This window comes from Erigeron canadensis, chromosome 2 (assembly GCF_010389155.1).
Source record: "Erigeron canadensis isolate Cc75 chromosome 2, C_canadensis_v1, whole genome shotgun sequence".
NCBI classification, from domain to species: Eukaryota; Viridiplantae; Streptophyta; class Magnoliopsida; order Asterales; family Asteraceae; genus Erigeron; species Erigeron canadensis.
The window spans coordinates 41716427-41732412 of record NC_057762.1 but is presented as its reverse complement, the minus strand read 5'-3'; the positions used below and the strand labels follow the sequence as shown (position 1 = coordinate 41732412).

Sequence of the window (15986 nt, the reverse complement as noted above, 5' to 3'; positions counted from 1 at the left end):
ACTAATATTTTGTTAGTATGAAACCTAATGAAGTGTTTTCTGCAAATAAAAGCACCTTATTGGACATTTATAGGCGTCTATCACCGAAAATAATGGCAACATTAACATTGTGTTCATAATATTACAGGAATATAGAATAGACGGGAAAAATGACATGTGTTACTTGATACAATAAGTGTAAGACTAGGCCTCAGATAGTGGAAGCTATTATGGAGTTTAGTAGTTCAGTCCAAGGAGAAATAATAGAAGCACTAGTATGCCCTTGGATGAACCGTTCAATATGTCTGCACTTGAATTAGGAGGCGATCCAGGACCCAAGTTTGAATCTGAGGTCGTGTTTTCATATGCACAGGTATACCCACAACGGCTTGGAGGAACAATCCTATACACACCACTACTGGACAACAAATATACATCTTTGCTGTTATCTTGCCCATATGAAAAGAGGTAACCCAATGCAGGAAGTTCACTTCCTGGGACAAGACTACATGGTTCAGGAGATTCCTTGGCACAGCCAAACGAAATACTGCTCGATGTGAAATTCCCGCTATTTTCAGGGGTCTCAACACCTGCCCACATATTGTGAGCGTATAGATCGCCATACAAATAACTGCAAGTCACAAAGATCCCGAGATTAGCAACTGCGTACTTGACTTAACACGTCAAAGCAGTTCATTAGGGAAAGCGGTATAGGGATACTCTATGTATGTCTTTGTGACATTGATGGCCTAAAAGCATTTCTTACTAAGGTCCCTAATAATTGTACACCCCCATGGAACAAGATATAGGTCGTGGACCACAAAACAAATTATTACTTTTCTTGCTAATAGTGACATATCTTTCCCTCTTCTCACTTTCCGGCCATTTTTTCCGGCCAGAATCCATCAGCTTTTCACCTCCAACCTTAACATCTTTCTCACCCTCATCATCTTTACCATACTTCCACCGGAGCAAGGGTGTCTCTGGCCGATACCTCTTTTTTTCGTGCCCCATCTCTTTTTACCCGGACCCACTGCCGGAGATCCGGGTTTTCCGGTTATTTTGTTTTTTCAAAATGGGTTTTGTAAAAGTAGATTGAAAAGAAGAGTCCTCTCTACTACTACTCTAACTGCATATCTTTCATTAAAAAATTTTGTTATCTTGTATATTTGTTAATTATAAAAATTATTATTCTTTTATGTGAAAATACTCTGATAGAATGATTTTGTATTTAAATAATTTTGAATGTTTTAAAAGAGAAAGATGAATGATGGATTGAAAAATTCATTTGGTTGTTGGAATCTGAGTAAGGAGATGAAAAAAAAGAAGAAAAATTTAGTGTTGTTAGAAATTAATAAACTCCAAAAGTAGTGTGTGTTTGTGTGCTGGTGATGATGGGGAATGGGGCAGAGAAAGTGACAAAAAAATAAGTCAGATAAAGAATGAAGGACCACCATAGGAGGGGTGCAAATAAATTCAGACTAAAGTAACGGGTCTAAACAATTTTTGGTCAATTTGGGTAACTTTTAGCTACGGGTCAAAACAGTCTGGGTCACATGGGACAACTCACAATCACCGATTATTTTGTCCTTTTCATGAATTTTAGTGATATTTAATAATTTAATTGGAATATATTTGGTATTATTAATAGCAATCAGTGTAATTTAAAAAAAATTAAAAAAAATAGCATGGCAATCAGTGTATTGAAAAAACATTTTCTATGAGGTTCTAATTCTTATTAAATATACTTTGGTGATTCAGGCATGTTCAATACATCTTCATCTTTACCAATATTTCTAAGTTTGCCAGATAAAATCATTATTGCAAACTATATATAACCCAAATTGATCCTTACCTATCTAGGTTGAAATAATCACCTCTCTAATGTTTTACCAAAGGTTTCTAGCCTGACTGTATGTAAGTTGCCCACCACACCAACTATGAGGTTATGGGTTTAAGTCCCGTAAAAGAAAAATGCGTGAATAATCGTCTTTCAAAAACTCTTTTTTAAAATAACCTCTACTGTTTAGACTTGTTAAAAGAAATAAGAATTTGACTAGTTTTTACCTTCCGTGCAAGCACGGGTCAGTTGTAGACCGATAGAAGAACCCTCCAGCGATAGAAGCGGAACCTTCATTCTTGTTTACATCCGAGTGTTTGTATCCCATTACCGGGAAAATAGGATTTATGGAGCTTATAGATGTGTTTCCACCAGGACTTTGTTCAGGGGTGTAAATGGAGCTTCCTTCAAAAACTCGCCACCCGTAGTTCCCATTTTTAGTGATCACATCCACCTCTTCATAGTCGTTCTTGTTGACAAATGAGATAATTTTAATATCTTGTCAAGAAATGAAATCTAATTATAAGCTTAAGGACAAATCTATCTATACCTGGCCTACGTCTGCACACATGAAATAAGATGGTCTTTCTGAGTCAAAGCTGCAACGCCACGGGTTACTAAATCCCAAGGCCCATATTTCGGGCTGCAAATCTTTATCTTGGATGTACGGATTATCCCTTGGGATAGAATAGTTTCCCCATAGCCCAAGACGCGTAATATCTTCTTCACCTGGATTTAAAGTTGAAATTCAGTACAGTTGACATTAGATATGGAAACTGTGACTCAGCTTACTGTTTCACTTACTGGGAATGTTGTCAACGTCGAATCTCATAATCTTGCCAAGCAATGACTTCTTGTTCTGTGCAAAATTGTAAGGATCGCCAGCACCACCATCCCCCATCATGAAATACAAGTAGCCATCATTCGGTCCAAAAATAATCTGTCCGGCATGGTGAGACGTGGAAGGAAGACCCATTGTGAATATCCTCCTCACTTCCACTGGTGAAGCATTTGGAATCTGGACAAAGTCAAACATAAGAATTTCATATATTAATAACCCGTGGCATTTGGCCTACCAGAACCCAGGGAGTCCACATAGGCACATAGCAAAGGTTTCAGGTTCATAGGTTCATAGGTTCATAGGTATAGGTGTGGACAAGACAAGTCTTTCTCATCCAATTTTTTAAAAAATGACACAACTATATAAGAAAACGAGTTATTTTCTTCCCCCCCCCCCCCCCAAAAAAAAACTAGATAAGAAAGCAATGAGTTCTTTTATGTTCTTCTTTAAGGATTTTAGTGATATCAAGTAGCCCGCCTACCAAGAGGTCATGAGGTCACGTCCCAACAAGTACAAGCGTGTCTGAGTATTGTAATTAAGAAGAAAACATACTACGGATGCCCGAGAGGTTGCTGTCCCATTAACAGTGTATTCTGCCACCACAGTTTGATATTGGCAGGGTTGAGCCGCACTATCAGAATTTAGCTTAGAAGGATCACAATTCACATCAGAATTACAAGCACACCTTCCGGCACAATTTGGTGATTTGGACTTATCACAGTTAAACGAAGCAAAGATCCGCCCATTTTGTGCAAAGTTAGGGTGCAAAGCTATTGACATCAACCCAAACTGAGTATCAAAATGAACCTCATCAGTCAAATCAAGAAACGGGTTGGACTCATCTATATCCAACACGCGCCCAGACCCAATGTCTGGAATTGTAGCCAACCAAATTTGGCCTTTTTGGTTGGAAAAGAACGCACGGTTTGAACCATCGGTGTGAGGCACCATATCCAGGTAGGAACCATTGGCAATCTTCTCCAAACACATACCACCTGGTGATGATTTGGTGCTATTTGTAGTTATGTTCAGGCTTACTTTTTCTCCGTCAAAACAAACAGAATCTTTGGCTGAAGGCGCACCATTTACATTGCAAAAATCTGATTTGGATTGCCAGATATCAGTAATTTTGTTGGTTGTATTTGAAGGAGTTGGAGTTTGGCCTTGTAGTATTGGTGAAAATGGTGAGTTTGTTATAGATACATCTTGACATGTATCCCATACTGTTTCACAAAAGTTGTTATTGGCAGCAGTAGAGTTGCAAAGCACAGGAACTTGTCTAGCAACAGTGTTGATTGTAAAGAGTTCTGCTGAAAATGGATCACATCTCTGAAAATTGAAAACATTGAAGATTAAAACTTAAGTCTTATTTATATACTACTCGTATATTATATAGCTGGAAACAACTTCATTAAAAATCTTTGATACATCAAAGCAAAAATTGATTAAATTCTATATAAGCTTAATGAAATTAATTATGGGTATAATCAAACTTCAAAGACTTTCAAGAAATTACATACGTGCTCCCAAATTGTTGTCCGGTAGACATAAAGTTTAAGAAATGTGTGCGCAGTCTCTCTACCCGATTGTAGATGTATGACTGTCTATATCTCACCTCCCCATACCTTGCATGTGACAGGATTGGGTATTGTTATTGTAGATAATATTTAAGAAACGTGTAATTATCTGAGCTTACTTTTTACAAAAAATGGTGGTTTTACGCTTTATCTCTAACCTGATATTTCCTGATTTATGTAATACTTTGTAGTATGGGCACTTGACCTTTATTCTTATCAATTTTCAGTAGTCGATAACTATTTTGGGACAACTCAGTGTAAGTTGGACAAAATATTTGGGACAAGTTGGGTAAGTTATAGTACTATATATATAGCATGGGAAATAGATAAGGAAAGAGTTTGTATAGCATGGGAATCAGTTTTATTCAAAATCTTAATACATCGTTAAGCAAAAATTAGTGTACAGAAATTGAAAGGAATCTTGGTTATGATGAAGAGAATATATAAATGCATACCGAACAAAGGATAGATTTGAGAAGTGAAGCACAAGCAGGTTGAGACACATTCATGGATTCAAACTGCTTCTTTAAATTGGCATCTTGGGCAGAGTCACAGCATGAACTGCCATTGTATCTACAGAAAGTCAAAGGAGTCTTGGGTGGAAGTGGGGCTCCTGTTACATGATACAATTCAAGATACATTATAACATAAGTAAAAAAGATACATAAAATTTTTACCAAAAAGTAGAAAGAAACTTACTAGAATCTGTACACAATGGAAGTGAAAGAACATGATGACTGAAAAGAAGCAAAGTTGCCAAGAAGAAGATGATGTTCTTCATGATCATCATCATCATCATCATCATCATCATCATGTGAGCAAATAGAGTAATAGTGAGAATAGAAAGCTTCTCACTGGTTTATGTTCTTCATGGAGCACTAATGAGTCTTTTGACTTATGGTTTGTCAAAAAATTATTGTATAGATAGAGATGGGATTGTGATGGCATCATGTATTGAATCATGTTGAGAGTGTTCATAGTTGACTTTGGCAATTAATTCTTGGTTCAAAAGTTTATCTGGTAGTTGGTTAGTATTATGGTAGCAAGATTTCTTCATGAATATTTTATTTAGTAGCAGTTGGTTTGTTTTGCTACAAATGAAACCATAGTTTATTTTTCTTTTTAACATCTTAGATAAAAGATTTAGTTTTTTTCGATAACTTTTAACATGAAAAATCTTGATATTCGTAAATCCATATGATTTTAAAAGATAATCCTAACGAGAAATGTTCATTGAAAGTGAAGGAAACAAAGGATTAGAGGGATCTTGGTTGGTTTGTTATGTCGTGTGACCACATTGATAGATGTGATGTACTCAAGGTTTCAACCTTTTACAAAAATAGAGGCAACTTGCAATCTATTATTCTTATTATTTTATGATATCGATTATATAATAGGAAGATAGTATTATCTATATCTATATCTATGCTTATATAATTATATTATAAAGCAGATTCCTTATGTCTAACATTTTAAGTTTTAACATTTACTTTTTCAAAATGTCTCTTCTATCAATTCTATGTTACCAAGCACCCTTTCTCTTCCCCTAAATCTCAACCAATCATCTTTATTTTTCTCTCCTTCATAAATATGTTATTCCTCTAATTCATTCAAAATCTTTTATGTCACAAACAATACATCGATAAATTATAAAAATTATATAGGTGTTCTTAAAATTTTATGCTCTTTCATTAGAGATGTCATTCGATATACTTTCGACGAATTTTTAAATCCAAGGGCGGAACTCGTACGGTTAAGGCATTTAGCTATCACACTTTATGACCTATCACCACACCATTTCACTGCCGCAACGTGCGGATACTTATTCTCGTATATTAAAAATACCGGCAATATTCAACTTGTTGAAAGAGACATGAAAGATAAAGAAAATATGGTTGGTTATGAACATGCAATAATTTATAGAAGACTTTATGACTATCTTATGCAAAATATTGAATTATTTGGAGAAATCTTCATTTAAAATAATTCTTTTCTCGTAAAATAAAAAACATTTCATTTCTAGTTTGTTTTTAAGAATAAAGTATAATTCAACTTTTAGTTCGAATATCGGATGTTTTACGTTATTCATGGTTTTGGCCTAAATTTATAGGCGTTGATCTTGGGTTTTAAAAGGACTACTGAGTCAAGAGTTCTCAGTTAATTTTATAAAAAACTTTGACTTTTTAATTTCATGAAGAATAAGATATATGTCATAGGAATAAGGATTGGTGTGGCGATGTTTTGTTCCGCTAGATATCGATTTTGTATGATGATATGTGGTAACTCTAAAAAAATAGAGTTACAATGATATTACACAAAAAATAGTTGGTCTTTAATTTAATATTATTTACTTTTATTTATATGTAGACTTTATAACTGATTTAAATCTAATATTATTTGTAACTAATTGATAGTACATTAATTGTTATAAATATATTGAAAATATCTAGTTATGTTAAAGTATTAAACACAGAAATACGAGTATAAGAAATTTTATATACTTGAAACTTTAACCTGTCGAATGTTTTTGTTTTATGATGTAGATTAGTATGTTAAATGGGTTACTGACTTGATAGAATTATTCATTTAAAATATTAAATCCGGTCGTCTAGCTAAGAAGGCTTAAACGTGAAAGGCTAAATATAAGTCCACCCACTACCTAGAAAAATTATGTTTAAACTTCTCACTAAGAACAGTCAATGATCCGTTGGGTACAACTAACTGCCAACTAAGAAGAATTACTTTGTCAAGACTAAGTTTCTTGAAAATATATAATCATTGATCATTAAAAGATAAGAAGAAATACTCATCTTATAGTGCAATAACAAAGTACTGGTATGACATTTGGTAATAATTCAAATCACTTTGTTAAGTAACATAACAAGTTTCTTGTTCCTCTTTACAGCCCAATCCCTATTTGAAACCAAACACGGGTTACATAGAAATCTTGGATCGCTTTTTTCTAGAAACATTCCAACCCAGAGGTGTTTGGAATTGCTTATTTATATACACTTCTCTGCTTATAAAAACCACTTACTCGTTATAAAACAGATAATCAATTTCTAACAGGTGTTTGTTACTACTTATATGTTTAAAAAATAAAAATAACAATAAACATACGAATAAGCAGATCCCAAACACCCACTAAAAGCATATGGTGTGGTCCGTGTGGATGACGGCATCACATTTCATTACGCCACATCCTTAACGAGGATGAGACAATGATATATTATTTTAAACTTACTCCTGAATCTTACTAGTTTATGACTTGTGGCATGATTACTAGGAAAGAAGGAATTTTTGTAAACAAGTAAATGAAAGAGGTTTTCTCTCTTCAGACTTTTTGAGATAACACATCATAACACCAAGACGTACGTGGTCTAACATAATGACGTAGAACTCCTAACTACCAAATTACCTTGATGACGATTCATCTTGTTCTTGCAAGTGAACGAATCTGATTCAAATACTATTGTCAGAAGATTATTAGGATGAAGATTATGACTACCATATTACGGGGTGGGGGTGGATCGCTACCATACTATCATTACCATATTACAGGGCGGATCACACTCACATCACCAATCACCAGCCATATCGTCCTTCACCACTAACTGGTTAGTGATTACCATCACTTAACCACACGCCTAAATGTGTGATTTCTAAACCTGAGACGGCAAGGTTCAAATGACACATGCTCATGCAGTTGTGATTGCCATGTGACGACAGTTTTCTTCAAGAGCAACTGTGTATTTCTTACTGATACTGTTAGTTACACTCTACCTATAGCTAAAAATTTAATATTAGCACCCTGACAAACAAATATGTTTTCATTAGTCAATATATAAAAAAACTGGTTCAGTCAGATTTCCATTGCTTTCTTACACGCCAGAAAGAAGGGGATTACAAACAATCTAAAAAGTCAACAGATCGATATCAGTTGCTGGAAAAACAACTGACATAAAGAGACCAGGTTGAGAACAAGTAAATATCAACCCATCAAACAGCAGATATAAATGGGTACCAGAAACGATCAAAAGAGACTAATATTGTATAGTCAAAATTTCAAAAGCAAAAATAAACAATTCTCAACTTCTCAACATAAAATATAAGGCAAAGGATTCGAAAGCCTAGCTAGTTAAACACATCTCATGCATCGGTCATGGGGTACTCAAAGACAACGTCTTTACCAGAAAGCTTCCTGTAGACTCCACTGAATGTCTCCAGCTTGTACTCAGTGTCATTGCGTGCCTTTGGGTCCAAGTAGACCTACACAAGTTTCAAGTCAAGCAAATCAGATAAAAGCACATGAAGTCTTCAAAACAACATTTTTCAAAGTTGAGAAGTACTGCATTTCACCTTGATGATTTTGGACCCATCAATTCTGTATCGGATACGTTTGCCGACAATCTCAGCAGGGTGCACAACATCCTCAAGCATGGCATCATGCACAGCTGTAAGGGTGCGGGAACGAGGTCTTTGAGCTGCAGACCCTTTCTTTGGTGGCCTCACTATTCTTCTAGTGGCGATGAAAACAACATCCTATATAATCAATATAAACTCACTTACTGTTTCCATTTCCAAAAGGCACACATACAATAGTTTCCAGAATCACTCGTCTTGAATTTTAGAAAAGGCTGTAAAAAAAAAAACAACAAGTACCATGCCACTGAACTTCTTCTCAAGCTCTCTAACAAGCTTAGTATGGATCTTGCGGAAGGGTTTCCTCAATCGGTAAGGAACATTAACCACAATAGCCTTTTTGTTTGCAAAAACGTCAACTTGTCTGTCAAAAGACCATACAATACGGACGTTATTCATAATGAACTAAAAAAGAATTGATACATATGACATATCCAAATGAAGGCATCATAAATTCTTACTTTGCGGAATTGATGTACAAGTCTTTCAAGTCACTCTTGAGCTCTGAGTGAGTGTTCTCCAAATCAAACAAAGCCTGCAAAGATATGATTATATAGAAATCATCAAACATTTCAAAAAATAAACTAAGCTAAAAAAAAAAACTCAAAAAGAAAGAAAAGGCATTGACCTGAGCAACAGTCTGCTCAAACTCGGTGGGTTCAACATCCTTGTCCTTTTGGATCTTCTTCATTGAGGTATACATCTTGAAGGCCTAGTTCATTAAAACCCATAAATTAATAACAAATAAACGCTAGTATACTAATATTCATTTTGGATACATGAACACAGCCACATTTTCACTCACACACAACAACTAATATACTAATGTTATATGCAAAATAAATATATACTTGAAACGATTTAAGCTAACAAAAAAACATCGGTTTTTAGGTGATTATATATCATGTAATGTACAGTTTCTTATCTGATTATCATATATCGTAAGATATAATTCAAGTCTTCACTAAAATATACGCCTCAAAAACAACCCAATGAAAACAAAACTATAGACAAAGTTTTCGTATGCGGTAAAGGCAAATAAATATGCGGAGCGCTATGAGAAGAACTAAGCTTTACGGCTCACCCGTTCTTCACTCGAGGCTCCATAACTACACAACAGCCCTTTTTCTTAATCTTATTTTATTATATTCTAAATAATTAGAAATTATGGTCTAAGTAACGATAAATAATAATAATCTAGTAAAATGTAGTAGAGCATCCAAACAATAACTAATCAAAAACTCACACATTACATATATTCTATTGTATGATTTCAGGCATGAATATATATATATATATATATATTTAATAAAATAAGGAAAAGAGATCTTACGAGGAAAACCCTAGTAGAGCAGCTTGGAGTTCAGTTCGGGATGACGGAGACGAGGTTGATTTGATGCTGCTGCTATTGTTAAAAAGTTAAGGAGTATGCAACCAGGGGTGCGTTTTGTATATGTCCTGTCTAGGGTTATCCAATTGGGCCGAATCTCCATGACTTACATTATCTTTGGGCTCGCGTTCCAGCAAGCCCAAATTCGCAAACCATTTATTTTTTTAAACCCAGAGGAAAGGAATCGACTTTCCAGATTTATTATTATTATAAATAAATAAATGGAAAAGTCGATATGAACTTGGTAATAATGAGACAACGCTTTAGCAATTATATTTTCTAGTCGAGGTTCGAGATTCAATTAAAAAGCATGTCGAGCTTAGCATAAAATTTTCAAGTTGAGTCCAAGCCTTTCAAGCTCAGTTTGATTCTTACTTGTATGTTTACTAGAAATAGATGAGCCATAAAATCATACATATTCACAATTCTAAGTTGTATTTATTAAAAACAGTACTTATAAACCTTTGTTATTGACAACATTTTTCAGTTATTACATCAACGTCAAGGACTATTTGACTATTCCACATATAGCTTGACATATCTGATTAAATCCTTGGAAAAACTACTCTCGTCTTAAATCGCCTAGTCACCTTGCACGTTTGGAAATGAGCCGTCCAACAACATTAAACTTATTTATGCATAAGGTTTTTCAAATGTATTACATCATAACAGAAAACATGGACCAGCAATCTAAACAAATGGAGCTATCTCAACATCAGCACAGTTTCAGTTTTATATATCATCATCATGTTTGTTGGTTAAAACTTACATATTTCCACACACTAAATCTCGCTAACTGAAGTTCACATTTCACAATATCGGTATGGAACTTAAACCCCCATAATTAAAATAGTTGCAGTAAGAAAAATAAAGCGATAAATCAACAAATCTTCAGTCCAGTTGTTTGCATCAATCAAACCCGCAACCTGACAAGCCATCATGCTTTTACAAGCACTTGCTTACTAAATAGCTTTTCTTGGCGATGAAAAAAAAAAAAACTAAATTTGGAAGATCAATATAGATCCTTTTACAGTACATCTATCTGGCTTAACGTTCAGCCCATGACAACTAATGTTCAGAATGCTCCCATACAATCCAAAAACAAGGAACCCGTTAAGAGCCTTGAGCAAGACGGTTCCATTGCAGGGAAATCATAAAGGAATATTGAACTAAAAGGATGACAAGAAATGTATCTATGCACCAAATTACCCCACAGGACCACCATCACTACATCCTGTACAATTCCCTTCCATTAGTTGTCAAGAGCACCAAGAGCTTTCATATCCTCCAAAAACGCCATGTAAGAATCATCTACACTTGGAGGTTTGGCTGCTGATGAAGTCGACACTTTAACCGTTGGTTCTTTCGGAACAGTTAGAACTGGTGCAGGATGCGGAGATACTGATACTGATGAAACAGACGGCTTTGGTTTTGTTTTTGGTACAGCTGTCTCTCTCCTCACCCGAACCGATGCAGGGACCTGTAACACACACAAGTAACTTTTAAAAAAAAAAAAAATTTTTTAAGATAAACCAGAGTTCCGAGAACAAAATAAAGAACATCATAGAACAATAATCACCAAATGAAACTCACCATAGCTGTTAATTGTGGAGTATGCTGAGCTAAAGGTCTCTTAACAACAGTGGATGCAGCTGATTTGACATATGAGGGTTTTTGAGGTACAGTCGGTCTCATAAAATCGTCCATTGGAAGAGGAGGGGGGCCAGGTGGAAGTGGCGGCCTCATCATCGGGGGAGGCCCAAAAGGTGGCCTTGGCATCATTGGTGGCATCATTCCCGGAGGAAGAGGAGGTTGTTGCCCAGGAATTCCTAGAGCAGATAACGGTGGCCTCATATCTTGAGGTGGTGGTGGCGGTGGTGGAAATCGAGACATCCCTGGCTGCATAACTGGGACCATGCCAGGAGGAGGTTGTCTTGGAGGAGGTGGCAATGGAACCATTTTAGAAAAATCTTTGGCTTCTGAAGCACCTTCAGATTGATTTCCAGGCAACTTAGAGGGTAACCCTGGTGGTGGAGGCGGTGGAGGAAGCTTGGTTGATGCCTGACTAGCTTCCTGGGGAGAATCTTCTGATTTTATCGACTGAATTTTATCCCTTTCATTTCCGGCAGTGCCAGGTGGTGGTGGCTGATGTGGCGGAGGAGGAGGAAGCACAAGGTGACTTGAGGCGTGGTCTTTGGTTGAAGAGCCGGGAGGTGGTGGCAACATGGTATCCAACTCTAGCTTGACCGGTTTAAGTGGCATTGGAGGAGGAGGTGGTAAAGGCAGAGATGCGGGTAAAGAAACATCACCATTAGACTCGGTATCACCAACTGGCAAAGGAGGAGGAGGTGGTGGTGGTGGAATAGATAAATCAACGTCATCCGGTTCATCCTTCACAGCACCACTTGATGATCCTTCCACTAAAGGATTTATTGGTCCTACTGATGACTTGTACATGGGTGGCTTTCCAGGCGGAGGAGCACCAGTTGGATTCCACTGAGGATGATAGTAAACTGAATCCTGTTAAAAATTATAATTAATAAACTTGGGGCAACAGGTGGTAGATAATCTTATGATTTACTAACTTGGGCTCACAGTTGAAACATTTACCTCGGGTTGTGGGTGCGTAGCTCTCTCTTCTTCTTCTGAAGTTCTTCTACGAGGAGGTGGTCCCAGGTGACTGCAGGACATAACTTCACATTTAAAATTTTTTTTTAAAAAGGTATTCTGCGTCCTACATTTTAATATAATATTCTTATATAACTGGTCACATCTGAAAATACAAACCTGTACATAACTGTAGCTTCGCCTTTTTCCTTCAATTTCTCTTCATATTCCTGCCAAAAAATTGTAAAACCATGATCATCCATATTTATATCAGCATTTATATTTTCTAACCATACACGGTTATCATTATTTATGCTTTAGAATCAAAATCAAAGTATCAAACTCGCATATTCTACTGCCCCCGCTCTGGAGCTAGAAGAAAGAGTTTCGTATACAGTTTTTTATGATCACCTAAATCATTACCTTTCGTTTCTTCATAACGAGATTCAATGTATCCTCAAGTTGTCTTTTTTTGTGTTTTCTGGCTTTGTCCAACGCACCATCTGCCTCTGCAACATTTGTAGCAAGCAAACGTTAGTCTCAATCTAGTGACCAATAATATATCCTCAAAGGAAATAAGCATAAAAATAATTAATAAAAACTCCCAACAAGCTTTTCCAGGTATGGTTAGATACTTAGATTTTAACTAACTCAAATTTTAGGAAGTGTGGACTAGTTAGGCTTATCAGATATGTGCTGTGCATATTAGACTTTCCACGTGTTTTAAATGTTGAGGATGCACTCCAAAAACGTCTTGGCATAACCAGTAAATTATATGTAGAAGACATGGCGCCAAGATAGAACTATTGAAAAGTATTTTCCTACAGTATTATAACCTATTTTGTCATGCCCCTGATCATCTCGGATACAAGGATTACCCCCTCAACTGAGAAGCAGACTTCTTATGCACCAGGCAATGAACTAGTCCTAACTCCTAACTCCAATCTTGATACCACTCGTATACTCTTTCCCCATGAGACCACTTGTCCCATTTATGGCTGGTAATTAGCCCGGTCCCATTAGTTTACAGAGTACTGGTGGGCCTTGGGTATTTGCCCTTCAGATCACTTCTGCTTTTTTTATGAGATTCTCATGCTTACCAAAAGAAAAAGGTAATGACCCTGATTAAGTGGCTGAGTAAACACCTTTGTCACTTCTTATAACTTGCAAGTCTATCATTTTTTTGGGTATGAGAGGAACACCACCCACCACCGACCTGGTGTGTCAACCATGGATTCCACAGACCACCCTGCAAGACCTATGGAGAGAGGCAAGTCACCAAACCCACTACGATTCTGAATTATTAGATGAGGCGAGTACGGCCAAGGGGTTGTAGGTCACAGGATACAAACTTGGGACCTCATTTGGAGAACTCCAATACCTTATTGTTAGGCTACCTTGGGCTTTACTTAAAAGTATATCTGATTTCTACTTTCTCTCTATTCCTGTGCACATTCATCATTAAGACATTAACTTTTTCGTCTCTTTCTTTCTTCTATGAAGTATAAGAAATTTCTATCGTTGTTGTGTACTGTAAACAGAATAGTATATGCTTATCTTTTAAGATCCACAGATGTCAAGATCCTAGTCAGAACCTGTTATTAAATTCTAACCCTTTTGCAAAACACTCTTCACACAACTAAATTCTTGAGCTTATAAGAAGTTAAGAACTTGACTAGAGTTCCTGAGCTATATGCATCTTTGGAAGCTAAGAATATACTATCAAAAGCAACAGTGCTGCACACTACATTTGGACGAAAAATAAAAATAAAGATCATCGGGAAAGTAGAGAACTTACTCATGGCTTCCAACTTGTCGATTTGCTCCTTAAGGGTTTCGGGATCCTTCTTCAATATTCCTACCTCTCTCACCTTCTTCCTTTCCTTCTTGTTCTGTCCAAAAAACACAACTTTTCAAAACCATAAACGATGTTAACCATCTATCTAACCAAAAAAAAATCGCTTTGTCACACAACCCTACCCTTAGGCGTTAACCCGCCCCTTCCCCAAAGATCATTGCACATGAATAAAAAGCTGGCTCAATAACGATGCCGCCAGGACGAATCCTGTTGGCCAAGTTAGCTATCTATCAAGTTCATCGACATGAATAACACATCAATCAGTTTCATCCCATAATTCACCGAAAAAATATGCAAAACTGAATCAATCTAGAAAGAAAACCTAATGTGAATTATAAACCCTAATCAATAAGCATACTAGTTTAAATTAGGGCAACAATCAGGGAAACATGAATTAATTGATTACAATCAGTAATATAAATGGATATATAAAAACAAAAATTGAATTACATTTATAAGAATAAAGGAAAAAAGAATAAGAAATTACTCGTTTTAATTCCTTTTTACGAAGCTCCTTGCGATAGGCATCGGTAGGGTTCATGACTTTGCCTCCCTTTGTCTTCTTCATATTTAGCTTTGTCATTAATAACTGTATGTATGGATTATTATAGATTATATATATAAATATAGATACATATGGAGCGAATGAAAGTGGAAGATGAAATGCGAATTTCTTTATTATATTTCTCAAAAACCTTGAAGACAAAGGGCGGATGGATGGATGGTGATACTGAACTCAACCTTTTGACTTTTATTTTCTTTTTGAAGCCTGTTTTCCTGTTTAATTTAAATTAAATATAAACCGGTCATGGGCCGGACTAGGCTTTTGGGCTGGATAACACGAGGTGATCGAAGACCCAAATGTGTTTTTCGTTTCGTTAAGAAGGATGGCCGAAAACCGGTTTCTAAAAAAAAAAAAACAAAAAAAGGTTCCAAACCGAAACCAGTTTTGGTCAACACGATCAAGAATCAGTTTTGCCAAACCAGGATCGGTTTGGTCAAAAGTTTGACCGGTTATTTTTCGGTTTTTTCTCCAAAAAAAACCCCGAAACCGAGCCGATATGGAACCGGTTAAAAATTGATTCTAGACTTTGGAACCGGAGGTTTTTCTAGAACTGGAATCGGTTTGGGAGAAACTTTTTTTTTTTTGTTCGCTTTCAGTTTTTCAAAACTGGTTTCTCTTAAAACCTTTTTTGGCATGTCGAGCACTCCAAAATCCAAATGTCCATGAATAATGACTCCTTTCAATTTATCCAACATATTGAATCGATCCAATCCATGATTCAACATAATTCTAAATAGATGAACCGTCAAAATCATTTAACTTTTTAATAAAATATGAGTAATACATTAATTCAGATATACCACACGCCTTCACGGCTCCATCTCAATAAAAAGACGAGAGATGCTAGATTTACAAACTAAATATAAACAAAAGTTTACAAACAAATCTTTCCATCAATCAAATCATT

At 36.0% G+C, this 15986-nt stretch overlaps 3 protein-coding genes across 3 annotated transcripts; all 3 read right to left on the bottom strand.

Annotated features, from left to right (window-relative positions):
- Positions 1–35: 35 nt before the first annotated feature.
- LOC122589702 (HIPL1 protein-like) lies at positions 36–5141 on the bottom strand. The gene is made up of 7 exons (XM_043762023.1): positions 4937–5141; positions 4693–4850; positions 3213–3989; positions 2624–2837; positions 2370–2548; positions 2047–2288; positions 36–610 (listed from the first exon to the last, which is right to left on the bottom strand). Exons 1-7 carry the CDS (start codon positions 5049–5051, stop codon positions 217–219), a joined length of 2079 nt encoding a protein of 692 aa, XP_043617958.1. The 5' UTR covers positions 5052–5141; the 3' UTR covers positions 36–216.
- A 3124-nt stretch (positions 5142–8265) lies between these two features.
- LOC122588638 (40S ribosomal protein S7-like) lies at positions 8266–10095 on the bottom strand. Its single transcript, XM_043760793.1, has 6 exons — positions 9993–10095; positions 9288–9371; positions 9121–9194; positions 8900–9023; positions 8597–8779; positions 8266–8506 (listed from the first exon to the last, which is right to left on the bottom strand). The coding sequence occupies exons 2-6, from the start codon at positions 9360–9362 to the stop codon at positions 8387–8389; spliced, it is 576 nt and encodes a 191-aa protein (XP_043616728.1). The 5' UTR covers positions 9363–9371; positions 9993–10095; the 3' UTR covers positions 8266–8386.
- Positions 10096–10908: 813 nt separating this feature from the next.
- Positions 10909–15260, bottom strand: LOC122586906 (protein EARLY FLOWERING 5). The gene is made up of 8 exons (XM_043758929.1): positions 15210–15260; positions 15002–15103; positions 14455–14548; positions 13080–13165; positions 12837–12886; positions 12660–12729; positions 11643–12569; positions 10909–11529 (listed from the first exon to the last, which is right to left on the bottom strand). The coding sequence occupies exons 2-8, from the start codon at positions 15095–15097 to the stop codon at positions 11302–11304; spliced, it is 1551 nt and encodes a 516-aa protein (XP_043614864.1). The 5' UTR covers positions 15098–15103; positions 15210–15260; the 3' UTR covers positions 10909–11301.
- Between the last annotated feature and the right edge of the window lie 726 nt (positions 15261–15986).